The following is a 27,397-nucleotide window of genomic DNA, read 5'->3' as shown; positions in this document are numbered from 1 at the left end:
AACCCTCCAATGTGGCTGAATTACAACAATTCTGCAAAGATGAGTGGGCCAAAATTCCTCTACAGCGCTGTAAAAGACTCATTGCCAGTTATCGCAAACGCTTGATTGCAGTTGTTGCTGCTAAGGGTGGCCCAACCAGTTATTAGGTTTAGGGGGCAATCACTTTTTCACACAGGGCCATGTAGGTTTGGATTTTTTTTCCCCCTTAATAATAAAAACCTTCATTTAAAAACTGCATTTTGTGTTTACTTGTGTTATCTTTGTCTAATATTTAAATTTGTTTGATGATCTGAAACATTTAAGTGTGACAAACATGCAAAAAAATAAGAAATCAGGAAGGGGGCAAACACTTTTTCACACAACTGTACTTACATGTTTGTTGTGGAGCTATCAGCCAAATCACATGGTCCTCAACAGCAGACTATGTGCTGATGAGGACAGTGTGATACAGTTAAAAGCCCAAAAACAAATGAGTAAGTGGCCTTTGAGTTGAGGGTGTTTCCAAGGTTCAGACATGTCAAACTTAATTAACTTGTTTGCTTTAATTACTATATTATTAAACTGGAATAACCAAAATGAACACCCATTTTAACATAAATGTTCATAAATGTAACCAATGTTATGCATTTTAATTATTGGTAGGAGGCTCAGTCGTATAAAAATGTATTTATTTTCAAGGAAACCATTGAGTAACACTGAATACAACAGGAGTGATCATTCAATAGTCAATAAAACTTGTGACTCCTACATCGTAAAGATCCCACTTACACGACGTCTTGGAAAACAAGATTTCAAAGCAAACATGTTGGCAATTTGCTGGTGCTACAATTTCATTCTCCTCCCCCTCCACCCCACATAACAAATCGAGGTGATTCACACCTGTATAGAAAAGTGACAAGATTTTACATCAACTTACAAAGGGCTGGATGTCAAAGTGCAAGATTCCTGAACCCCCCCCGCCCCCCAAAGGACTGTCAAATACAAATCTCCAAATTTAAAATTCAGCCATTATGGCTTTGTATTCAGTTGAGACATAAGTCTAGCTTACATTATATAACTTTAAAATATTGTTTCAGAAACATTTCCCCCCTCAAAGATACTTCTTTTTTTTTTTTTAAACTGCACCGTATTACAGACAACTGCATGTAATGGAGTAAAAGCATCACAGGAATAACGCAGGCATACAACAGAAAAGCAGCTGTTGATCAACAACTTCAAACAAAACTCACTAACATTTTGTTGGTTTATAAAAGCAACCGAATCAAAAGAATACTAAAATCTGAAATGAAAATAAAATGACTTAAAACCCTCGAAGAAAAAAACAACCTATGTACACATATTTACAAGTAAATAGAGTGAATATTATACAGGTTTGACTGTCCGTTCATGGTCAGGCTGAAGCCACCAAGGTCCATATGATCCAACACTGCATGACATTCAGTTTAGTTAATCCAAAATGGTTCTCAACAGACCTTCCAGGAGGCCGCCTTCAAAGTCGCACTAGAAACAAACGAATGAAGAGTCTGCCGCAGCGAGCGCTTCTGCTTTTTTCAGAATCTGGCGTGTATAAAAACATCCAGGGCTTTTTGACTCAATCATAACTTTCAATGTTTTGCATAATTAAAAAAATAACAATGGCAATGTTTGCAAAGAGAAATCCGTTGAGTATATTCTTCTGGGAGTCATTTTATCTTCTTTCCAATGTTGATACCATCTCCGACCGAGAGACGAGCACACGGTCAGTCTGGAGGAAGGAGGTTGTGCAAACGAAACTGCTCTCGGATGTGCGGTCTGACATCTTCATTCTGTGATAAAGAGAGAGACAACCGATCAAAAAAAACGACAAGAAAATGAAAATGTATGATGTATTTTACTGTTATATCTGCCGACGTATCTGTATAATATTATAGGCACCGTCTGTGCATCCAATCTTGAGCCTCTCAAAGGGAAAGAGGAGGTCAGATATTCGGAGTGTTTCCTTCAGTCTAACTAGACGGAAGTCGAGATACGTACCAGCTCCACAAGCTTCTCGAGGAAAGGAACGAGCTTCAGAAGCTCGTTGTCATTTCTATCCACAAACCAGCTCTCAATAGGAATTCCATTGGAAAGCTACAAAAGACACAAAACCCCAATGATCTAGCGTCACTTTAACACAGAGACACGATACGACAGAAATAGTTCACTGGTTGGTGTGAAAGGGTTTTACCTGATAGGCAAAGGCTTGGGGTGAGTTGTCGATTATTATCGTCTTAGAAAGATCCCGTCCGAGAATGTTTAGGTCTTTAATATAATTTCCTTGAACACACACACAGTGCTCACGAAACAGCCTGTGTCTAAAGAAACGCAGAAAGAGAGAATGGTGGTGAGGTTACACGCAGTAATACAGCTTCTCAACAAGTTCTTGAGATCAAACAAACTGGTAACATAATAATCATGGTAATCATAATATGGAGTATTTAAAGAGAGAGTGGTGATAATCTTCATTTATTCAAAAAAAAACAAAAAAAAAAAAACAGCACAAATACATTTGACGGAGGGTTTTAGGTTAAAGGACGAGAATGTACACTTCTAATGGCGGAGAGAAGAATGCTTCTTTAAATAGTCGTACAAACTTGAGAGGCAGCATTAACCAGTGGTGTGTGATTACAGAGATCGTCTGCTTTCTATCAGCTAAACCGGTTCTTCCTCTCATTTGTTCATCTGACTAAAGGAAGAGGAAGCTTTCCACGCAGACAAAACACCAATTGGACTTCATTTTTTTATGTTAAGCAGCATTTTCTTCCTCATTTATTTGTGCGACTGTTTAAAAGGTTGGAAAAGAAAACAGCAAAGAGCTCGGGCCTTCTTTGTCCCACTGACAAACTTAATATGTTTATCTTGTATTACTTCACACGGCTGAGTGTAGAATAATACTCTTATTCCTTGTTGAATCATTAGGGACAATTTTCCTCTGGCTTTACTATAGTTGCACCGGCTGTTGAATCCTTATCGTTTACTATAAAAGCTGCTTCAGAGTCTCCTTTCGTCACTGACCTGACCAACTGTTTTTTCGGATCCAGGATGTTGAGCAACTTGTCGGCGTACACTTTCTTTGAAGCCGTGAAGAGAATAATCTGAAATTGTAATGGACAGCAGCAATAGATGAATAGTAAGTACATTTAGAGCCGGTCAGATTAAACAGATACGGTGTCGAGTCTCTTGGAAATAGAAGTTGCATCTCACCTCATACATTTGAGACATGCGCTCAAGAAACTCTCGGAAAAAGGGCCTCAACCGAACATACACCTTCAGATTGAAAATGAAGAAATTTAAAATCACAGCAGCAGGAAAATGGAGACCTTTAGATGAGAGAATGACTTGTAACAGTCTGTACCTGGTATATAACATCTTGGAAGAGCACAGGGAATGTCAGGGCTGCATCTTCTAGCTCATTCAAACTACAGTGGACCAGAGTTTCATCCTGACAACAGAAAAAAAAAGAGTAAATCAAGAAGATGTAGAAAAAAATCCATTGAAGTCTACTTACTTTTAAAACGAGACACAGCACAAGAAACCGCTCACTGCTTACCAGATCCAAGACGAGAGAAAACTCTGGTGTGCTGCGTGTTTTCAGAGGTAACGCTGGTTTGCGTGTTAACTGCTCTTCTGTCAGTGGAGGCACGTGCTTGATGAAGAAGTACCTTAAAGCAGAGAAAAGATAAAAAGACCCTGATTCAACCAAAACAAAGAAGAAGAGGTGTCCAAACAAACAGTAACACATTTGGAACAACATACAGTGCATGTCATCCTGGCTGAAATGGGATCTTTCCACCACTTAATAAAGGGAGAATGTCTGCTCCAATTTGTCTTTGTCGCCATCTAGTGGTTGAAAATGTCACATTGCAGCAACATGCAATGTCACCTTGGAAGTGAGACTATATGGAGGGTGTCGTCAAAAGTGCAGAGTTGAAACTTTACACAGAATCGGACTTAATTTACAGTTCCTTATTTTGTATTCAACAGCTACTTTTTATGACTAGCTCCTTCAAAATCAATTTCAACTTACGGATCAAAAACTTCCCATTCCTCTTCGTATGAGGTTTCTGGAGGAGCTGAAGGTAGCGCATGAGGGTAACCGCCGCCTGGCATACAACCAGGAGCTGAAGAAGACAGAGAGAGATGGAGAAAGAGTTCAAATTTTATATATATATATATATATATATATATATATATATATAAACAATGAAGAGCCGGGCACATTTCCGTTCTCACGTTCAACATCTCGGACGTCGGCCTCTCTCAAAAAATGAAGCCCGTTCTAGAGGTCGACTGTTCATATTCTAACACAAATCAGCAAACCATATCAAAGCCGGTTCAAATAAATAATCAGAGCTGTCTGCAGTTAGTATTCGTCTTCATGCGATGATGGTCAAGAAAGTTTCCCAGATACAAAGAACGAGGTCTAATGTGAAAGTGGACGTACCCGTTAATGGTGGCATGTCGGTTTCAGTGGCTATTTGGCCTTCTTCTATGGTTGTATCGGAGGTAATCTGAAGCCTCTGCGGTAACACCGGGGCCGTGTGACACGGAGTGATGCCCTCTGTGGACGTGAGGGTGCTGCTCGCCATTTCTTCTGCCGGCTCGATGTCCAGCTGCTTGATGGTTTCCTCTGCCTCCACCGCTTGGCCAGGAGAGTCTGAACCAGGAGTGGCTGAATACGAATGACAGGAGCAGTTCAATTCACATGTCACAAAAGGATTTTGTTTGTCTTTTAATCAATCCGAAATATTAAGACATTTTGTTTTACCAGTTTTAGTTGCTGGTGAGAAAAAGTTGAAGACCGGAGAGAAGATTGTGCCGAGCAGGGTTGTGCGTGGTGGGCTGCTCGCTGCCTCAACGGGGACGTCCAGTTTACCATTCGGCTTCATGGGTTTACTGTTGCACGTCATTGTGTCTGGAAAAAAGACAACTCTTTAATAATAATCTCAAAACAAAACATCTGGATAGATTCTATGTATAGATTTCTGTATATTTTTTGTTACTTTGGACGCTGTTATTTATTATACAACAGTTCTTTCTCGGTACCTTTCTCTGGACTTTTCCGGCAAACTCTGGAGACCGTTTTGTTGGAAAGGCCTCTAGTCTGCGGTGTTGAAGTAATTAGATCGCTCTCAGGATTACAATCAATACGACTCCTCTTTGCGGGGATATCCGGCTCCACCTGAGACAAATTTTTAAAAAATCTCCAATTTATTATAATGAGAAATGCAAATTAGTAGTGTTGTAAAAAATAAGTTATGAGAGCATATTTTGTCACAACAGCAATTACATCATGGTACCACTGTGTCTACATCCACATGTAAATACATGTACTAAATGACCATTTATAATGTATAACAGCTTTAAGAATGAAAATAGAGTCCACAAAAAATTACAAAGAGCCAGTCGGAAACAGTGTTGGCTGTGTGAAGACGTTCTGTTAAGTGTCTCAAAACACTACTAGCTATTATGTGTGAGTCACTGTTTCAAACTACCAGCACAAAATGCAGCTGAGGCACTGCTTTCTCTGCATAAAGTAAGAGTGTGTGCTCATACACTGTATCAATATGTTGCAGCAGCAAAAACAAACTTGTGGAAAGAGCAGCTGGGAATTCTGATGTAAGCCCACCTTGACAGCATTTCCACGGATGAATTTCTTGATCGTGGAGAAAAGGCCTGTTTCATTCTTCTGCATTTTGCCTCGACCTCTCACCGGGGACGGCTCCACTTCGCGGTGTTTCCGTTTGGCCTGGGACGGGTGTGTTCGACGGCCAAAGTTTGGCTGCTGAGGAGCTTTACGCACTCTCAGCTTCATCATGCTCCAACGTCACATAGAAAAATCTGACAAGAGGGTAGAACAATAAGTTAGGAAACATTTGACTAATAATGGAAAAAAAAAAACGTACTCTGAGAAATATAAACGTGGGTCTCTACAAAACCCTTTTTCACTGAACAAAAGAACAAAGTTGTTCAATGTTACAGGTTGCTCAACCACAAGCAGCTTTAGAAGAAATGTGACTGAATAAAATGGTCTAAAAATGGCAAATTTGGATTAAAATCAGGAATTATATCATCAAATAAGTAAACAAGATTATGTATATGGCTGGATATTTGATGACAACTTACTGTAGTTGACAGTTTTTGACACTTAGTGCTGTGTACAAATATATTTTTAGTCGTTAAAAGACTTTTGTACACGACTATGGGCACAAGTTGCTGTCACCACCTAGTGTGTGCCAGTGGAGTGGGCGGTGTAACGTTACGTGATAAACATGAATGGTGAACGGAAATACGAGGCCTTTTAATACGTTCAAATTGAGCGGGTGTTCATTACAAAACGCTTAAATAATTCACGTTTGGTCAATTAAGCTGCAGCTTTGTTCGCCATTTGTTGCTAAATTAGATCTGGTAGCATACCAGTGTCGCTGACTGTTACGTAACGTCGTTGTATAGCTGTAATAACACCAACGACGGAAGCTATCGCTAATGTTAGCCAGCTGCTGGTGCTTAGCATGAAAAGCCCAGCGTACAGCCACCACTGGTTTAACGCTGGTGTTCTAACTAAGGTGGGACAGGACTATCGTTCATTGTGGATAAAGCTGACATTGTCAGCCAAGTATGTCTGCTATCAATCAGAAATAATTTAAACGTAACTTAAACCAGATGCGGTCAGTGGGTTCCGTCGCTAGTGAACAGAAGCGGCTACAGTTAGCTACCAGGCTACCATTAGCTACCAGGCTAACAAACGCCAATGGCAATAAAAGCAAGGCCGTGACATTATTCACTTCAGTTATTATGGCACTTCTCACATGTGTCCCCGTACACATAGCTTTGTTTAACATGGCAAATATACGCCAATACATCGGTAATATAAAACAATTAGTCGGTTAGCTACCGCGTCATTTTGTTAGCTTCCATAATTATTTTCAGCCATTAGACTACGCCCCCTAACGTTAGCCGCTAGCTAGCAGCAGTCAGGCTATCGGTGTGGGGGGGGGGGGGGGGGGGGGGTGCAAAGCTTTTTTGTTTACATGTTGACGTTTCGTTACTTACTGATGATCTAGGAAGCTCCTCAAAACTAGCCGCAGCGGCAGCTCTCGGCCGCGACCGTGGCGGCCACCGGTAGAGGTCGGCTCCGTGGTTGTTGCTGCCAGCTGTTGTGTCCGTCGCTCGGTAGCTAGTCACAGACCAAACATGTCTGCGGACGCCATTTCCCGCCTCATCACAAACATAACGTTGGTGATGCGCAGTGGAATGCGACACACACACGTACGGTACGGGTAACCAACGTGGCGGAGAGCGGAGTCAACAGAGAGATGGCTATAGTGGTGAATGAGCGATGCGATGCGCAGCTGGATCGAGACTCACTACTGCACTTGATCCCTGCTGGTATTGTTGTGAAATACCAGCAAGGAATCTAAAAAACATAAGATGTAGTCTGGTGCTCGTATAGATGCCCGTATTCTGTTGCATTGTTTGTTAATGCAGTAGCTGACTTGGACCAAAGCAGAATGACAACGAAAAGGTCTCTTTTTGCAGCTATTGTTTCAACTTTAAAGTGTTTGAGAATGACACTGGATCACAATACACTTTTTTTGTTAGCTTTACTCAGTAAAACTGCTTGATGTAAAATAACAAAGTGCAACAAGTTTGAAACTATACAGAGTTTATTTTTTTATCAGCAATTTTAGGTTTTAATTATCACCGTAATTTATACTCAGTCATTTTATGATTAAAGAGCAATGAATACAACAATGAATTTAGCACCGACCAAGATGATATAACCACCAAGATGTTTATAACTCAGTTAAGCACTAAACTATTTCCAGCATGGATGTTGAAGTGTAAGAAAAGCACTGTGTTGTTTGCATTGTAATGGTCAAGCATTCCCAAAAGACAATCGGTGGTATAAAATGTTTGGTAGCACAAATGATTAACAAAAAATACATTTTGCCTCCCTGTAAAATCTAGAATAGAATTTAAAATCCTTCTCCTCACCTACAAAGCTCTAATTGGTCAGGCACCAACATATCTTAAGGAGCTTATAGTGACCATATTATCCTACTAGAGCGCTACGCTCCCTGAATGCGGGGTTACTTGTGGTTCTTAGAGTTTGAGATGAAGTAGAGTACAGCTTCCCGTTTCAGTCCGGGGGGCAGACACACTCAGCACATTTGAGAGTAGGCTTTAGACTTTCCTTTTTGATCGTGCTTAAAGTTAGGGCTGGATCAGGTTTGCCTTAGTCCAGCCCCTAGATATGCTGCTATAGGCCTAGACTGCCAGGGGACTTCCGAGGATACACTGAGCTCCTCTCTCCTCTTCTTCATCTCCTTCAGTATGAATTCATGTGACATTAATGCTCATTACTAACTTTGCTTCTTCCCCGCAGTCTTTGTGCTTTCTCGCTTCGCAGGTTTCCATGGATCACGGGTACACCTGGATAGTGGTCTTGCCTCCTGCCATGGCCCTGCTGACACCCACTGCTACTATTATTAGTCACATTACTATTACTGATACTATTAATGCTTTAATCATCATTATTATTCTACTATATCCACTAATGCTAATGTTATTAGTGGTCGTAATTTTTCCATCATTATTCTGCCTACTCTCATTATGTTGTGTTGTTCCTTCTGTAAAACATGACATCTATTGTACTTCTGTCCATCCTGGGAGAGGAATCCCTCCTCTGTTGCTCTCCCTAAGGTTTCTTCCTTTTCTCCCTGTTAAAGGGTCCTGGGACAGAGGATGTCATATGTGTGCAGATTGGAAAGCCCTTGGAGGTAAATTTGTGATTTTGGGCTTTACAAAATAAATTGAATTAAATTGAAAAGTTTAGAGATGATCACCGACAGTGAGGTTTCATTTCATTCCAAGATGAAGGAGTTTCCTGTATGGTCCTGGTCCACCCCACAGGCCCCTGACACAAGACAAATACAGAACATTAATAAAATGTGATTTGATTAATTACTACCAACTATTAACATGCTGTTAATTAACTTTCTACATACCGCAGAAGCCCATGCCAATAGAGGTGAGGCATCAGATCAGCTTTCATGTAGTACATAAGTCTTCTTTCTTTGGCTTGGTTGAAGGGAAATGTTTCCAGTGGTTGTCCATTGTAGTCAAACTCTGCAAGAATCACTGTGTTGTAGCTTGTAACCAAGGGACACGAGGTGTAGCCATCATACTGTAAACAAGGAGGTTACTGATTATGTATTTGCATAGTTTTCAAAATCTAAAGAGATGAATCAAGATTGACGTTTATGTGTCACTTACTATCTTATCTGGCTTCTCATTTTTCAGTACTTTGCTGATGGTTCTGTTCAAGATAGCAGTCTGTGCAGCTGAGAACGATAAAATAAATGGTAAACTTTTATAATACATGTGTAAGTTCTCTTTTTTATCTCCAAAGATGTGACCCAAATGATCCATCCTACGTACTAATTATGTACAGTGTGTACTACAAACTGTCATAGTACACTGTTTTAGCAGATAGTATAACAAAAATAAACATACCATCCTCTTTATATAAACAGGACACGACACATTATGTGCAATGTTTACACACACATGCTAGCGGCCCCCGAGGGGCTGAAGTAATACACAGAAATAAGGAAAATTGTTGAAGCGATAAAAATAAAGAGGCAACATCAGGTGCCCTGCAACTAGTGGGGCATACCATTTAAAGTTTGACATTTGGTAGTGTGAAATAAAATGCAATGTTTTTACCATTCACACATGCATATTCATTATCCACTTATCATGCAAGATGTCGGAGGGCTGGAGCCCTTCCTGGCACACACTGAACAACTGCACACACTGTGCAGCTTATCACTGAGCTGACAAACACTCACAGGTACAATTTAGAGTTTCCAATTCACCGAACAGGCATGTCTATGGACTGTGGATCCAGAGGAAAACAGGGAGACCATGCAAACGTAACATCAGCGGTGTATCACAAAGTTTGGCGCTTCATAGGTTAGCTTTCACCGAATCAAAAGTGTATCCTCTGTTGGTGCAATGTTGAAACTAATGACACGGAAATCACTTACCGACAGCCGCAGCCGTTCTGATTGTGGGCAGGTTGGTACAGTCTCCAATCCCAAACACGTTTGGATATCTCTTATGTTGGAGGTTGTCTTTGTTGACATCCAACCAGCCAGCCTCATCTGCCAGAAGACTGCCTTTAATCACCAAATTGGGTCCCATTGGTGGTGTGACATGAAGCATTTCATACTGATAAAGAAAAACAAAAAAAGGTTCAGTTATTCACAGGAGTCTCTATTTAGGTGCAAAGAGTGAAAAATGTACAGTGTATTAGGTTGTTCATTACATAAAAGGCACAACAGACAAAACCGTTTAAGGATTTAAAGAGGAAGTAAATAGCATAGCACACAGTGTAACAGGTTGTCCAGTGAACACAGCAGTCATTAATATATATGTAAAAGCTACTGTTGAGGGACAGTAACACAGTTACCTCAAGCACTTTGGTTTCGCCTGGTTTGTCAAGATTTTCAAACACAGCTTCTTGCTTATCTACTCGGACTTCAATCAGGTTTTGCCTCAGGTTCACTTGTAGGTCTCGTTGTTTCACAATGTCCCACAATGAGTCTGCATATTTCTTGATCCCAAAGAGCACAGGCAGCGATGTATTGTATATGACATTGGCTTTTGCCCTTTTTCCTGTCTTGGATAGAAATATAAAAACATCTTCCTTTACTTTGGAGAACCACACTTCAAAATGTACTAAATTATCATTACATTCTGAAATGTAAGTACTTTTCTGAGATAGGCATCCGCTAGGTACATAATCTTCTGTGGAGCTCCAGCACATTTCACAGGAGTATTTGGGAAAGTGAACACAGCGTTGCCCTCTTTGAAGTCCTGCAGTGCTTTCCACGTTTTCTCCACAGTTTGGACCGAGTAGTTTGACCCAATCTTTGGATGTTCAAATCCTTCAGGCAGTCCTTTGATCTACACACAAGAAGAGTGTCAATTTCATGGAATATAATTCTTTAAAGCGAGATTAAATGGACCTTTATTAATCTAGAAGAAAATTCTTGTGCCAGAGATTGATCAAAAATGACAAAAGAAGAAAAACAATAAAGTAAAAATATAAACATATATCAACAATAAAGTAACAAGAGGTTATAATAAAACTGACAAAATAGAATAGCAAGTATAATATACATTTAGAAAAATAAGTAAACTGCAATAGAAAAGTAAAGCATGTGCATTATATTAAGAGTAATATTGGCAATGATATTGGAAAAAAATAATAAAAAGATATATTGCACATGATATGGGAATGAACAAAGCATTACCTCACCTTCTCAAAATGGATTTGTAAACCAAGAGCCACAATCAAATACTCGTAGGAGATCTGCAATGTGAAAGAAAGTCCAAGTAGGGAAAGATGCACATAGATCATAATCATTTCAGGATAATCTACTTCATATACTCAGTCGAGTTAGTAAATGACACATTATTCAATATGCACACTGTAAGACAACAGTTCCCTAAAGCAAACATACTTCATTCCCGTCGTCTGTGCGGACAGTGTTTGTGTCTGGGTTTATTTCCTGAACTTTCGATTTCACCCACTTCACTCCAGAGGGCATAACACTCGCAGTAGAACGACCTGATGAGGTTAAAGTTTTTGCACCGGCACCAACCAGGGTCCAAATTGGCTGATAGTAGTGCATCTGTAGAAACAGAAAAGCTGTATGACACACTGGGAAATACTCTTGTTTCTAAAAATGCAAACAGGAATTCACAGCTGGCTGAATGAAAGCCATCACGTTTCATAATCTGTGGTTTGAGTTGTCTTCTCGTGATACACAAAGAGAGGTAAAGCAAATAATAATCACAATCCACCAGATCCTTACCTCACTGGGCTCCACAACAGCCACATTCTCAGCTCCCATCATCCTCTTCATTCTTGCACTCATTGCAATGCCTCCACTTCCTCCTCCGACAACAAGCATTTTATAGTGCAGTTTGGCAGAGGCACGGCTGCTCGTGTGAAAATTAGAGATGGCAATGGTGGAGTGGCACTGCCTCAGACGACACAGTGCAGCCATTCTGTGTGAGAAACAACAACAAGGCATTGTTGTGGTTGGCAATAAACTCAGTTATACTGTCTGGGACTCTGTCAACAACCTGCACTTGTGTGATATTTAGATAGATAGACTTTATTAATCCCATAAAGGGACATTTTTTCGCTACAGCAGTATTTATGGTACAGAAAGCAATAAAAATAACAGAGTAAAATAGTGAATATAAAAATGCACAATATACTGTATACATTGAAATAGAATACAATTAACTATATAGTCTTGTGAATGATTTGGCCAGAGGTGATTTATTATAAAGTCTTATTGCAGTGGGCAGGAATGATCTCCTGTATCTGTCCTTGTGACAGTGGAGCTGGATGAGTCTGTTGGAGAAAGTGCTCCGCTGTCCCTGCAGTAGGTGGTGGAGAGGGTGGTCCGGGTTATCCAATATGGATATTAGTTACTTCGGTGTCCTCCTCTCCACCACCTTTTCCATTGCGTCCAGTTTGCAGCCAATGATGGGGCCGGCCTTGCCTTACCTTGAACAGCACTGCAGCTCACCGCCCGTTGAACAGTCTGTCTGACCGGTAATTTAGACAAAATCCGGTAGAATTAAGTCCAACCTGCATCGACTCTGTAAAGACTGCAGGACTTTCACAGATGTATGACGAGTCACACGATGTGAACTTTAGACCACCCGTCGAGGGGACGGACGAAATGCGGTTGAAGTTCAGAACGTTCGTCCCGCCTCCTCCATCATTCGACCAATCAAAAGTCTGAACAGTCTCACCTGTCAGTAGGCTTCTAACAGGTGCCGCAGTTGCTCTCCACCGATTGCAAGAACAAACACCACGTTTTGTAGAAAATCCTAATTTTTATCCTAATCCGCAGTTTTTTGTCAACGCCCCCTGCTGCTGCTGCTGCCTGCTCTCGTCCACTTTCCAGGCGAGGCGCAGTTCATCTCGAACGAGGCCATTAACAAACTGCGGTGAAGACGGATAGTCAAATATAACATTCAATATTTCAGTAAAACTGTTTGATGTAAAATAACAAAGTGCAATAAGGTGGAAACTATACGGAGTATATTTTTAAGTTTTAATTATCACCGTAATTTACAAGGTTTATAAGTGTACTCAGTGATTTTATGATTAAAGAGCAATGAATACAACAATGAATTTAGCAGCGAACAAGATGATATAACCACCAAGATGTTTATAACTCAGTTAATCACTCATAGAAAAATAATCACTTATGTTGTGTTGTTCCTTCTGTAAAACATGACATATATTGTACTTCTGTCCATCCTGGGAGAGGAATCCCTCTTCTGTTGCTCTCCCTAAGGTTTCTTCCTCTGTTTGTTTTTTTTGGGGGGGGGGGGGGGCATTCGCACTTTTTCCTGTGCGAATGAGAGGGTCCTGGGACAGAGGATGTTGTATGTGTACAGATTGCTAATTTATGATTTTGGGCTATACAAAATTAATTTAATTGAAAAGTTTGGGGATGATTATTGGTAGTTTCATTCATTTTCAGTTTTCATTTCATTCCAAGATGAAGGAGTTTCCTGTATGGTCCTGGTCCACCCCACAGGCCCCTGACACAAGACAAATACAGAACATTAATAAAATGTGATTTGATTAATTACTACCAACTATTAACATGCTGTTAATTAACTTTCTACATACCGCAGAAGCCCATGCCAATAGAGGTGAGGCATCACATCAGCTTTCATGTAGTACATAAGTCTTCTTTCTTTGGCTTGGTTGAAGGGAAATGTTTCCAGTGGTTGTCCATTGTAGTCAAACTCTGCAAGAATCACTGTGTTGTAGCTTGTAACCAAGGGACACGAGGTGTAGCCATCATACTGTAAACAAGGAGGTTACTGATTATGTATTTGCATAATTTTCTAAATTCAAAGAGATGAATCAAGATTGACGTTTATGTGTCACTTACTATCTTATCTGGCTTCTCATTTTTCCGTACTTTGCTGATGGTTCTGTTCAAGATAGCAGTCTGTGCAGCTGAGAACAATAAAATACATGGTAAACTTTTATAATACATGTGTAAGTTCTCTTTTTTATCACTAAAGATGTGACCCAAATCCATATTATGTTGCAAGATGTCGGGGGGCTGGAGCCCTTCCCAGCACACACTGGGCAAGAGGCAGGGAGGGCACACACTGAACAGGCCACCAGCTTATCACTGAGCTGACAGACACTCACATCCAGGTACAATTTAGAGTTTCCAATTCACCTAACAGGCATGTCTATGGACTGTGGATCCGGTGGAAAACAGGGAGACCATGCAAACGTAACATCAGCGGCGTATAACAAAATCTGGGGCTTCATACATTCAATGGGCCTTCATCAACGCCTGTACAGAAAGTCCCCAGTAGATTTGAGCCTAAGATTTTCTTACTGCGAGCCAACAGTGCTAACCACTAAACAAACACGCTGCCGTGTCAGGCTTTTACCTAATCAAAAGTGTATCCTCTGTGTGGCAGCCACAATGTTGTCAGACTTGGGGTGCATTCGATTCAATTCCTGTAAAATTGGTGTACAACTTCCCTTGAATTGAGAGGCAAAGTAAATTTAGTCTACAGCATTTTTATATTCTATTCAGGAGAAGTCTGTTATTGCAACATGTCCTAATGTCGGATTAGATAGCAGTTTGATTTTAAAAAGGTGCTAACACTCAGCCACTAGAGGTCTCACTCTCCTCCCTGTTCCATTGCATCCACTTCACAACAAGTGGTTGCCAGTTCTGGCAAGGATGTACAGTATGTGAGAGTGTGCATATAGCACAGCTATGTTGTGCATCCGGGGTTTGACAGGATTGTTATTTACTGAACCGTCAAACTTAGCCATTTATTTGTTTTTTAACTGACAACACAGAGATACCACCCGATACTAATTATACTATTGGCTCACAATCCTTGTTAGAAGCGGCAACCAAATGTCAAATATCTTCTCCAGAGGGGATCATGACTGTCTGCGCCATCCGTCACAGCTATCACTCAATAACTAACTGCTTGGATGTCTGAGGCAGTTGTGTCATTCGGTGTTTATCATCTATTTTTAGATACATTTCATGACAGATACTTTAAATCCTGACACTTAAAACAGTATATGGGGTACATCCCAAGTCTCTTGATTGCATCCCCGTTTCCCTCACTTGTGTCCTTTCCTTGTGTCTTAGTCCCTCCCACCAGGGATGCATGGCGGAAGCCATGCGAGAAGAGAGGAACGAGGAAATAGGTTTTAAGAGATATGAGACGTCCTGTCCTCTGAAGCGTCACCTGAAGCCACGTCTGTTTCTGATGACGGAGGATCAGCTGATCACAGCTGGATCAGCCGTCAGTCAGCTTTAACAGCTGGAGAGACTTTTGATAAGTTTGTCTGTTCACATGATCACTGTACTTAATAGTAACTAATAATACTCAATACTAATAAAGACACACAGTAATCATCACTGTAGAGGTGTTTTCTCTCTGTAGCCTGTTACCTCTTTAACAAACTGTGTTCTGTTTATAAGCGCAGGATCGATTTCTACCGACAGAATGCATTTGACTTATTTGTGACTTATTTGCTCTGTACGTTTTGAAATTGTGACTGTGGCGTCATTAATTAACCCAGAATATGATTATGGTTGGCATTTACAGTTGGTCAGAACAAACAATTACAAAACATATAACGTGTGTGTTCTACATGTGGGGTGCGGTTTCTTTGGTGGACATTTTCTGTAATATGATTGCATAATCCCGATGACACATAATCCATTATTACCAAACCCTGTGTGCAATACACTTACTGAGGAAAGAACTCCCTTCAAATTACAGAAAATCCCAAACAGTTAACAATAAATGTAAGTGCATGAACTGTAAGCATCAATAAGAGTGCATTCTAGAGCTGCGTTGGTGCAATGTTGAAACTAATGACACGGAAATCACTTACCGACAGCCGCACCCGTTTTGGATGTGGGCAGGTTGGTACAGTCTCCAATCCCAAACACGTTTGGATATCTCTTATGTTGGAGGTTGTCTTTGTTGACATCCAACCAGCCAGCCTCATCTGCCAGAAGACTGCCTTTAATCACCAAATTGGGTCCCATTGGTGGTGTGACATGAAGCATTTCATACTGATAAAGAAAAACAAAAAAAGGTTCAGTTATTCACAGGAGTCTCTATTTCTAATTTGGCAAATATTTAGGTGCAAAGAGTGAAATAATCTACTGTGTATTAGGTTGTTCATTACATAAAAAGCACAACCGTTTTTTTAAGGATTTAAAGAGGAAGTAAATAACATAGCACACAGTGTAACAGGTTGTCCAGTGAACACAGCAGTCATTAATATATATGTAAAAGCTACTGTTGAGGGACAGTAACACAGTTACCTCAAGCACTTTGGTTTCGCCTGGTTTGTCAAGATTTTCAAACACAGCTTCTTGCTTATCTGCTCGCACTTCAATCAGGTTTTGCCTCAGGTTCACTTGTAGGTCTCGTTGTTTCACAATGTCCCACAATGAGTCTGCATATTTCTTGATCCCAAAGAGCACAGGCAGCGATGTATTGTATATGACATTGGCTTTTGCCCTTTTTCCTGTCTTGGATAGAAACATAAAAACATCTTCCTTTACTTTGGAGAACCACATTTCAAAATGTACTAAATCATCATTACATTCCGAAATGTAAGTACTTTTCTGAGATAGGCATCCACTAGGTACATAATCTTCTGTGGAGCTCCAGCACATTTCACAGGAGTATTTGGGAAAGTGAACACAGCGTTGCCCTCTTTGAAGTCCTGCAGTGCTTTCCACGTTTTCTCCACAGTTTGGACCGAGTAGTTTGACCCAATCTTTGGATGTTCAAATCCTTCAGGCAGTCCTTTGATCTACACACAAGAAGAGTGTCAATTTCCTGGAATATAATTCTTTAAAGCGAGATTAAATGGACCTTTATTAATCTAGAAGAAAATTCTTGTGCCAGAGATTGATCAAAAATGACAAAAGAAGAAAAACAATAAAGTAAAAATATAAACATATATCAACAATAAAGTAACAAGAGGTTATAATAAAACCGACAAAATAGAATAGCAAATATAAGATACATTTAGAAAAATAAGTAAACTGCAATAGAAAAGTAATTGATGTGCATTATATTAAGAGTAATAATTGGCAATGATATTGACGAAAAAATAAAAAGATATATTGCACATGATATGGGAATGAACAAAGCATTACCTCACCTTCTCAAAATGGATTTGTAAACCAAGAGCCACAATCAAATACTCGTAGGAGATCTGCAATGTGAAAGAAAGTCCAAGTAGGGAAAGATGCACATAGATCATAATTATTTCAGGATAATCTACTTCATATACTCAATGTCGAGTCAGTAAATGACACATTATTCAATATGCACACTGTAAGCAAACAGTTCCCTAAAGCAAACATACTTCATTCCCGTCGTCTGTGCGGACAGTATTTGTGTCTGGGTTTATTTCCTGAACTTTAGATTTCACCCACTTCACTCCAGAGGGCATAACACTCGCAGTAAAACGACCTGATGAGGTTAAAGTTTTTGCACCGGCACCAACCAGGGTCCAAATTGGCTGATAGTAGTGCATCTGTAGAAACAGAAAAGCTGTATGACACATTGGGAAAATACTCTTGTTTCTAAAAATGCAAACAGGAATTCACAGCTGGCTGAATGAAAGCCATCACGTTTCATAATCTGTGGTTTGAGTTGTCTCCTAGTGATACACAAAGAGAGGTAAAGCAAATAATAATCATAATCCACCGGATCCTTACCTCACTGGGCTCCACAACAGCCACATTCTCAGCTCCCATCATCCTCTTCATCCTCGCACTCATCGAAATACCCCCAGTTCCTCCTCCGACAACAAGCATTTTATAGTGCAGTTTGGCAGAGGCACGGCTGCTCGTGTGAAAATGAGAGATGGCAATGCCTGTGGAGTGGCACTGCCTCAGACGACACAGTGCAGCCATTCTGTGTGAGAAACAACAACAAGGCATTGTTGTGGTTGGCAATAAACTCAGTTATACTGTCTGGGACTCTGTCAACAACCTGCACTTCCGGTTTTGTCTGCTCCAAATTTACAATTTGACTATCAGGAGGTAGAAAGGAACCAGTTTCGCTTTTGAGAGAAATGAGTAGTGTAAATAACCCACGTGAGGTTGGGTGGGGATTAGATTAGACATGTCGTGTCCTGACATGCAGTGAAGACAACAAGATCATGGATTTGATAGTAGCTTCGCCGCCCATAGCTAATGTAAAGGGACCATCCCAGATAATTGACCTGACAAAACACACCGACACCAGAATATCTTCTATAAAGTAACTTTACTTGACACCTAGAATAAAAGTTTGCATAATAAGGGTGTTGCTGCTGCATGCTGCGTCACAGAGCCACTGTAATATTGGAAGAGACAGGACTTGTGTGATATTTACCTTGAACAGCACTACAGCGCCCGTTGAACAGTCTGTCTGACCGGAAATTTGGACAAAATCCGGGAGAATTAAATCCGCCTCGACTCTGTAAAGACTGCAGGACTTCCACAGATGCATGAAGAGTGACAAGATGCGAACTCTAAACCAGCCCTCGAGGGGATGGGGCGAAATTATGTTGAAATTCAGAGCGTTCGTCCCGCCTCCTCCATCATTCGACCAATCAAAAGTCTGAACAGTCTCACCTGTCAGTTTACAGACGCTGCGTTCACACTCACAGCGTCATTTTTTAGGAAAGTCGGTAACATGATACCGTCCCTTTGACTGCCTCTGTGACGGGCGTGACCTGCAGCAAGTTAAACTTAACCTGGCCTCAACTTTTATTCAGCGCTCCAATGACGCGGAAAAGCGTTAACCAATCATGTGTTTTTTTTACCCTGTTTGTTTTATCCCAAAAAGTGCAGTTAAGCAGTTAAAATCCTCACATTTATATGTACATTTGCAATATTGTTGAACACCAGTATATATCTTTGAACAGAGGGTGATTTTATTCAAATTACATGTAAGAAAATGAACAGTAGCAAGACTGGCATAGTAATGGATCGAGATATTTAAATATAGCAGTCTAAAGCTGACTTGCAGTAAGTGCTTTTACTTAAAAAAGAATTCATTTATTGCTGGGTGTTACAATCATATCAGAATTTCTATTGACGCAAAGCTAACATGAGTGAGAGCAGTTGCTTCCTTTTATCCGGAAGAGGATTATGGCCACTGCGTTTTTATTTTAGAATTCTGAATTTAAACTCAGGACTCAGACAAACATTTTTCACGCGTGGCCCTGATTCTCTCAGCTAGTAGTGAAATGGACATCAAGCAACTACAATCGGTGACTGCGAATGTCAGATTTTCCAGCTTTACATTAATGCAGCAAACTGGACTATAGGCAATCAAATTATTACATATAGCCTAATGTCTTGATAGTTGCATATGATTAGGTCTCCAATGTAAAAAAATGTTAACTGTCACAGTTTCCGCACACATACTGTAATGCAGAGTAATTGGAGAATGAGCCATCGTGCAATAAAGAATAGACAATTGTGGCCTTTGGAACAGTTTAATGTGGTTTACGAGAACATCAGTTGGTTTTATATTCCTGCAGGCTCAGCCTCACCCTCTGCACACCTGTTTGTGTATTAAACAGTAAAGAAACACTAGTTCTGTTTTTAGCAAACAATGCAGGAGTTATATTCTAAATTGGTGCTGAAAGTAGAGGCCCCTATTTATAATATACGCAGGCGTTACACTGAGTAAAAGATTACAGTTCGAGATAGTTCCACATTTAGAAATTAATCTTATTTTGCATAGTATGTATAACATGTACTTTTTAACAGTCATTTTGTTATTCTGAAAGGTGGACGCTGTGGTCAAAAACAGAATGGCAGCACCTGCAGACAGAGATCTGGATGTGTGGCCACGTTGTTATCTGGTTTACCATATGGTGTCATCTAACAGAGAAGACTGTGCAGTTGTTAAAATGAGAATACTCATTTTAACAACTCCCTAGTATGAGAATACTAGGGAGGAGCCCAATGGCAATTTAGTTTACAGCTTTTGGAAGTATGACCAGGTATGAATATGAGTGGAGTCTTGTTCTCCATGCCTGTTGTATTGTGGGACCACACTGTTATGGCGTGGCTGAAGGACAGATCAACTGTACTCTGCCTCCTCAATATACCATTTATATTATTCAAGGCTCTATGAAGGAATTTAAGTATAGTGGTACTGATATAGATATATTTGACTGGGTTAGTGTTTTCTAGAAACAAAATCCATGGTTCATAACAAATAGTCTCCATCAATTAATTTCATTTTATATCAAAAATGACAAAATAAAAAGACTTGTAAATAAGAACCAAATGATCTTAATATAACACTATGTTTAATAGGGGACTGAGAGGGCATTTATAGACAGTGGAGTTGGTTAAGATAAGATGTATAAGAACAATTCATACATTGATATAAATAAATAGAAAGACGAAACAAAAAACAACCAATATCCTATTGTAATTCCTAAACACATATGTATAACTTTTAATAGCATTCGAGGGTTTTAACCTCAGATGACTTCTCACTATTATTTCCCACTGTAAATCAGTATATTTGTGTTGTGTTATGTACTACATTAATCTTTGTCCTTATCTCCCATCTTAAGTATGGAAGTCACCAAGTGTTTACCAATCTACCTCTAGCTCACCCGGTCAAGCGTGCGCACAATGCAGGCTGAGTCCTTGGCAGCGGCCCGGGTTCAATTCCGACCAGCAGCCCTTTGCTATGTGTCTTCCTCTGAGTCTGAAGCATGTTAATGTGCGAACTCAGCCGGTATATATTTTCGGACAACATTATGCAAGAGTTGTGGAAATGAAAGAATTATCTGTCCTCCTGTGTCAACGGATCCAATTCGATCTTTAAGTAGTTAGTGCCTTTATTTAATGTTATATTAATGGCATGTCCTTTTCTGATTGATTGATATTGGAACATTTCAGTACCTTGAGAGGAACCATAAACCGTCACAAACTGTCCACATACATAAGTGACATAAGCAAAAACAAAGGTAGCCCCGAGCACCAGCACAAACATTTCTTAATAGATTTTCGATTGTAAGCCTATGCACCTCTCAGCCCATGTCCAAAGTGTTAAAATACAAGTGTTTCTGTACATTCTGACATAAAGCTGCTGAAAATTATAAGCACCACTCAATTGATTTAAAGGATTTTCACTGACTCCATATTTTGTCAATATATGTACATTTTCCTGTGCTGTGCCTTATATGGTTCTTGTTAGATCATCTCTTTTATTCGATATTCACTGGTTATTTGGCTTGAGTGTATTGAGTTTATTATTTTATTAAGTTTTTAAAAAATGTTTCGGTTATTCAAAAAAAGATGTGAAACTGGAATGCATGGCTTGAATATGATGAAAAAAACTTCTTCAAAATACTGATTTATCCCACACTTTAGACAGTTGATGCTAAACAATATTTGAATGATTATTATCAAACACCAAATATGATTCCATTCTTGGGCTGCGTCCCAAAGAGAATAAATGGAGCATAAAATACTGTGGAGATTAGCTTTAAAAACCTCAAGCATTTAAACCAACAATCACATCCCATCTTGTCAAGTTTTTAGTTGATTAACCAGAAAGAGTGAAAGTGAAAACTGTCTGGGTGAGGTCTGATGTGATAAAAATGAACAGATTTAAATGCAGAATGCTGCAGTTACATTCGTCACAGTACAATGTGCCTTAGACCACCGAGCCTCCACCATCACTTCTCTCTAATGAAGTGAAAAATTGCTCGTGTGCAGAAGCATGTGATCGTTTAATCACGACTTCTTTGCGCTGATTGCTCCGTGGCTCTCACAGCTTTAACAAAACACAAACCCAACAAATTTGAACAGCCAGAAGAAACATGTCTGAGTGATGCTGCTCCAATGATGACTGCTTCAATTGCACATGTAAACTATTGACTTTATTTCATTATTCAGGATGTCTTGCCCTTGTTAATGACATTATGTTCATGTATAAAATGTAAAAAAATAATGAATGGATTTCATACAGCAGCACAAATTAGATGTGATTGTTATATTTGTCTTCTTTTCTGAGCTTAACAATGTTGAGCCAGTGATATCGCTGCACAAAATACATTTATTAAATACACCTTTGATTTAAAACATAAAACCTATATTCCCGTTGAAAGAAATAATTCATCATTGTAATCAATGATCAGCCCTCATATTCCAGAATAATCTATAAAGAGTAAAGAGGTCAAATGAAACATTGAAGTAAGGTTTAAATTTTGGTTGACTGTCATTTGTGAGTGCCTTCTGAATCTTATTTCCCAGCAGCAGTGTATTTGAATGAATTATTGTTGTATAAACATAGATAATACATTTTACTCTGTGAGGTAAATTGCAGCTCCCCCGCCTGGCTTTGACACAAACAAACTTTGCTTTTCCATCGCTGCTCTGCGTGGATCAGGGAGGTAGTAGGCCTCGCTCACGGCTTGTAAGAAAGACTCAACCTTCTCACCAGGAACCATTGAAACAGCACAGCCGCCCCAACCTGCTCCTGTCAGCCGGGAGCCCACTGCCCCCGACTCCCTGTCACCAAGAGATAAAAGAAACAGCTGTTAAGTCAGTATTTCAGTAAAGACAATCATTCTCTGCTTTATACAATACACACCATTATATGTATAACTGACCAACCAGCACTAAGCATACACACAAAGATATCCACATACAACATTTACTTACAAGTTTCTTATTTTCATCCATCTTGCTTTTCAGTGTGAGGCTGTACTTTGGCACAGTGTTGCCATTTTCACCATTTTATTTCAGCATGTTAGCATGCTAACATTTGCTAATAAGCACAAAACACAGAGTGCATGCTGTTGGTGTACACTATTCGCCAATAATGCAATACACAAAGGAAATAAAAGAGCTGCACACAGGAAATTAAAAGTAAAAATTTAAATTTGTGTGTCAGATTTTGCAGTCTCTTTATGGTAAATTGGTAGTGGCACTTTTAAAGTTGGAGTTTGATTTAGGTACTGTATCATCTTCTGTTAGCATACAATGATTTAATTTCTTGGAAACCAACAGCAAATAAACAGTATAGTCTAAAGTTTAGTTAGTTATACTCCTTATGATCAGTAGTATCGAACTGGAAGCCAGCATGCACAATACCAGGACCAGCTAAATGCATTTCAGCCACACAACTTGCACATTTGTCTAAAGTTGGTTGTTATTCACTTTTTTTATTGGTTAGGTCTCCAAAACTGCATTGGCTAATATTTAATTGGATTCCATCCTGTAATAGCTGTGAGCTGTACTCACAGACAGATGTTCACCAGTTGATCCAGTTCAGGGCAGCTGCAGTCATACAGGTCTCTGCAGCTTGCGTGGCTCTGGTTCATCAGGTCTCCCAGTAGCCGTACGGATTCGGCAGGTTCAGAGTCGCACACGCTCTTAAACCGCAGCACCCGCGCAGCTTCACCGTACACATGCTTGGCTCGCTGGTGCAGCTTGAAATGCTTCACTGAGAGAGGAGAAGAAGAGACAGGTGTTTGTCAGGTCAAATATCTGGTCAGAACAAACATCCTGCTTGTTTGCTAGATTGGACATGATTCAGTTCAGAGATATAAAAATACAAAGATGTTTCCGTGTACTGTTGCTCACCATGCTGAGTGTTGGCGCTCAGCAGCTCTGAGGAAAACTGCTCAGAGGTGACGCCCAGCTTCTTGCAGATCTCTTCTCGGCTGTAAGGCTCAGGATGCAACACCTTGTCCACCAGAGCCAGCATCTCCTCCAGAGAGGCCTCCAGCTCCGTCTGAACCTGCACCAGCTTCAACACCCGGCTCGAGTCCAGACCTTGTGCTTGTGCCAGCATCTGAGTCCAAACCCGCCAAGACATTGGAATGTGAGATTATTTACCCCCCTCTCTTCACTTGAACTATATTGATATTTACACATATTTGCTGAAGGTCTATCATCAGGATTGTCAGTAAAGAAACAACAAACTCTCCTGTTTCTGAGTACATTGCTTCACTTACATGCTAAATCTTTTAATATATCATGATTATAATGTTACTAGGCAAATAAAAAAGCTGGACAATAACTCCTGTTTTAACTGCCTAATAACGTATGGTGCAAAAGTTACATAATAATCTGTTGTAGTTTTCAGTACTGTGCTTCTCTCCACTCCAGAACGGCACCAAACCTTAATGCTATAAAAGAACAACCTAATTGGAGATTTATCAACGTGTTTATGAACAAAACATTTGTGTTGACCGGATTTAAAAAGCACAAGGTCCTACAGATTACTGCTTCTAACTCTGTTTGGCTTGTGATCCCTTAAAACAAAGCCATGCCTTCACATTACTACCATCATAGGATGTACATGCAACATAAAGTGTAATGAAGGTAAAACCATTTTTTTAAATTATTATTTAATCAGTTCGTTTGAGTTGATTCATTTTAAATGGAATGCTTAAGATATTGACCTTTGTGGCGATTCGACACTCCACCACACGGATGTTGAAGTGAGAAGAAGCAGCTTTGTTCATCTCAACGCAGCAGTTGGAGATCACAAACACGGCACCGTCTGGGAGCTTGACATCAGTGGCCTTCAGAGGCTGGAACTCTATCAGCTTTGCCTGATGGGTAATTGAAAAAAATAAAAGTAATACAACAAGTGGTAACTGTTGAATACGTGGAAAATCGAAAACAAAGCATTATTTAATTCACTACTTAAATAAGGTACTTTCCAATCAAACAGACATTTTTTCTTGCATTATTCTGGAGACATTCATTTTCTGTATTAATAGCTTGGATTAACAGATGACCCTGATCTACTTGTACCACTTGTTTAAGCTAATGTACTGAAAGGAAAGCGACATACAGTTCCTTTCTCAGCCAGGAATGAGATGGACTGGTCCATGCCGCCTCCCTCTGTGCCAATGTAGCGCTCACTTTTGGCACAAATCTCAGCCAGTGCCACCTGGAGGATTCAGAAAATAATGAGAAAAGGACTAAATAGAACATTTGAAATAACAAATACTCTCTTATATTGACTACTGGCATGAAAGTGAAGCACGTTATAGGTTAGCTCGGAAGTTTACTTGTACTATATCACACTTTTTTATGAATGAATATATATACACAGTGTTTTGAAATGATATGCTTGTACTGTAAAGCATTTTACCTTGGAGAGGGACTTTTGATTGGCCTCCACTGTTACGAGCCCGGCACAGCAAACTAAAGCACTAGAACTGGAGAGGCCGGAGCTCGGAGGAATGGTTCCATCTACGACACATGACATCCCTGATAACTGAGCAATACCAAACTTCTCCTGTAAAAGAAACACAGCGGGAAGTTTACTTCAGTTAATTTGCAGAAAGTATCACTTTGATATTGCATGCCAAATTGTCATGAATGAAGAATAATATGTCGATCTTACCTGAATACCTTTTACTCCACAGAGAAAGTAATAATGCCACTTTGGATTCTCTCTGTCTATGGCAATGTCCTCTGAACATGACACAGTGAAATCCCTGCACACAGTTGATGATAATGTAAATTTGCGTTTTAAGCTCCTGAATCAACTACACAAGCACAATGTACTCTTAATATTCAACAGTGATCATGGGTGTTCAAGCCTTACTTGTACTGAGGATTTGTGTTGGCCAGTGTGATTGTCCCTGAATTGTTCACTGAGACAGCCGCCAGGATATCCCGTTCAATGGCCATCGGAAGAACAGAATAGCCACAGTAATCGATATGCTCTCCTATTAAATATGAAAACATTTGAAAAAGGGGTTATCATTAGCAGAAGCCACTCATCTAACTATTAATACAAACATTTTATTGAGTTTATAGAGTATTATTAAGCAAAAAGCAAAAATGTGCAAAACATTTTTTTTTTCATGTCACTTGTTTTGAGTCAACCACATCCTACAGTGTAAATTTAAATTACCTATTAGATTGACCCTTCCAGGTGCACATGCATAGAAGAGAGGAGATTCTCCATACTTTGTTTCGAACGTGTTTTTCAAGTTTTGCAGTCTGTATAAAAAATTGCAAATAAACAAAATGAAGTGAGTATCACATTTGCTTCCTCTCATTGACAATCTGCATGTAGCTGCTGCTACTCACCTTTCATTGGCAGTAATTGCACTCTTTAACTTGGGTGGGTTTTCAGCCATTTCTACTTATTTAAAAACAATGAATGAATGTAAGAACCGAATGTACTTCTTGCTGTCGGACAGGAGAGCTCACAGCTTTTTGCAGATCCTGACCGCGATCAGCTGACTGTCATAAGATCCCGGATGCCGAAACGCTGACCTGCGGTCAGTTATAAAACATGATTTCAGCTCAGTTTAGAGGTGCCAAGTTCCAGTTTGTGACAGCTGAGCTGATTCTGAAACAGTTGAGGCCACAGCAGCAAAAACACGGAAGTGTCTGGAGGAAAGGGGGCGTGGTCTATGGTGTTTCTACACGTACTCACCAATTTAGCATAATGTTGTATGACTGTTATGTTGTGAATACGATACATATCTTCATTTTCTGTTTTAGATTAGCTTTTATTTTTTTGTGATATGTTATGCAATCAACATTAAATTATGTGATTTAGGCTAAATGTTGATTTCCCCAATTTGGAGTGCAGGATAATGGTTCAATCCCACGTACTTCACTAAAGGAAACTGCTGCCATGTCACTGTTTTACCAGAAGGTGGGAACATAATATTAGATTTTAGAAAGTTATTTTTAAGACACCTCAGGATTTGTATTGCTTATAAAGTGACCTAGATGTTGTTTATTAGACAACAGCGGTGTAACAACAGCTACTAGATCATTTGCTTTATGAAGAAAACTAAAGCAGTGTTATGGATTGTGTGTCCCTCTTATTAGAGAACATACAGAGGTTATGCACATCCTATTTCCCTGATTCTCTGATTATTTTCACACGTTGTGATTTCATGTGTATGTATATATATGGCCAACAATACTGATTGCACGTTTATAAAGACATATGAACAAAATCATGCAGGAACTGTTCGGTCTGTGCTGTTTACAGCCATTTGTTGTGAATATCACTTTTATTTTTTTTAGAAATATCAGATTATAAATTTGCCTATGCTGCTTTAACATGTAACGTTTTTGCAATTGTCGTATTAATCAATCTTTTAATAAGTAGTTTGTTAGTTCGGTCAGTTCCCACGTGTCGGCTCGCGTAAAACACAACGACTACACTTCCCATAATTCTAGACGCGCTGTTACCATGGAAGCGTAAATAGCTTCTA

General features: G+C 39.7%; 4 protein-coding genes and 1 long non-coding RNA gene across 6 annotated transcripts; 1 reads left to right on the top strand and 4 right to left on the bottom strand.

Annotated features, from left to right (window-relative positions):
• Positions 1-651: 651 nt before the first annotated feature.
• ctdspl2a (CTD (carboxy-terminal domain, RNA polymerase II, polypeptide A) small phosphatase like 2a) lies at positions 652-7,365 on the bottom strand. 2 transcript variants are annotated; one of them, XM_076089269.1, is made up of 13 exons: positions 7,072-7,365; positions 5,648-5,859; positions 5,065-5,200; positions 4,787-4,933; positions 4,463-4,690; positions 4,046-4,139; positions 3,569-3,680; positions 3,374-3,460; positions 3,223-3,285; positions 3,034-3,113; positions 2,207-2,333; positions 2,014-2,109; positions 652-1,805 (listed from the first exon to the last, which is right to left on the bottom strand). In XM_076089269.1, exons 2-13 carry the CDS (start codon positions 5,834-5,836, stop codon positions 1,740-1,742), a joined length of 1,425 nt encoding a protein of 474 aa, XP_075945384.1. In that variant the 5' UTR covers positions 5,837-5,859; positions 7,072-7,365; the 3' UTR covers positions 652-1,739. The 2 variants fall into 2 exon arrangements, with proteins under 2 accessions (XP_075945384.1, XP_075945385.1); XM_076089270.1 differs by lacking the exon at positions 7,072-7,365 and adding an exon at positions 6,145-6,662.
• On the top strand, positions 7,014-9,400 carry LOC142947596 (uncharacterized). Its single transcript, XR_012953381.1, has 2 exons — positions 7,014-8,801; positions 8,896-9,400. It is a non-coding gene; the product is annotated as an uncharacterized LOC142947596 (long non-coding RNA).
• On the bottom strand, positions 7,668-13,015 carry sqor (sulfide quinone oxidoreductase). Its single transcript, XM_076089273.1, has 10 exons — positions 12,617-13,015; positions 11,910-12,105; positions 11,556-11,726; positions 11,351-11,404; positions 10,801-10,995; positions 10,499-10,708; positions 10,074-10,257; positions 9,298-9,365; positions 9,030-9,208; positions 7,668-8,938 (listed from the first exon to the last, which is right to left on the bottom strand). Exons 2-10 carry the CDS (start codon positions 12,102-12,104, stop codon positions 8,881-8,883), a joined length of 1,314 nt encoding a protein of 437 aa, XP_075945388.1. The 5' UTR covers position 12,105; positions 12,617-13,015; the 3' UTR covers positions 7,668-8,880.
• A 143-nt stretch (positions 13,016-13,158) lies between these two features.
• LOC142947594 (sulfide:quinone oxidoreductase, mitochondrial-like) lies at positions 13,159-18,708 on the bottom strand. The gene is made up of 10 exons (XM_076089272.1): positions 18,541-18,708; positions 17,880-18,078; positions 17,525-17,695; positions 17,318-17,371; positions 16,769-16,963; positions 16,467-16,676; positions 16,028-16,211; positions 14,028-14,095; positions 13,760-13,938; positions 13,159-13,668 (listed from the first exon to the last, which is right to left on the bottom strand). The coding sequence occupies exons 2-10, from the start codon at positions 18,075-18,077 to the stop codon at positions 13,611-13,613; spliced, it is 1,317 nt and encodes a 438-aa protein (XP_075945387.1). The 5' UTR covers position 18,078; positions 18,541-18,708; the 3' UTR covers positions 13,159-13,610.
• A 3,336-nt stretch (positions 18,709-22,044) lies between these two features.
• On the bottom strand, positions 22,045-26,387 carry galk2 (galactokinase 2). The gene is made up of 10 exons (XM_076089271.1): positions 26,250-26,387; positions 26,071-26,159; positions 25,759-25,882; positions 25,555-25,648; positions 25,300-25,446; positions 24,997-25,095; positions 24,599-24,751; positions 23,775-23,985; positions 23,433-23,634; positions 22,045-22,697 (listed from the first exon to the last, which is right to left on the bottom strand). The coding sequence occupies exons 1-10, from the start codon at positions 26,297-26,299 to the stop codon at positions 22,490-22,492; spliced, it is 1,377 nt and encodes a 458-aa protein (XP_075945386.1). The 5' UTR covers positions 26,300-26,387; the 3' UTR covers positions 22,045-22,489.
• Between the last annotated feature and the right edge of the window lie 1,010 nt (positions 26,388-27,397).

Source organism: Anarhichas minor, unplaced genomic scaffold (assembly GCF_050575085.1).
Source record: "Anarhichas minor isolate MPS153535 unplaced genomic scaffold, ASM5057508v1 ptg000011l, whole genome shotgun sequence".
NCBI lineage: Eukaryota > Metazoa > Chordata > Actinopteri > Perciformes > Anarhichadidae > Anarhichas > Anarhichas minor.
The sequence above is the reverse complement of the archived record's forward strand: the minus strand, read 5'-3'. Positions and strand labels throughout refer to the sequence as shown.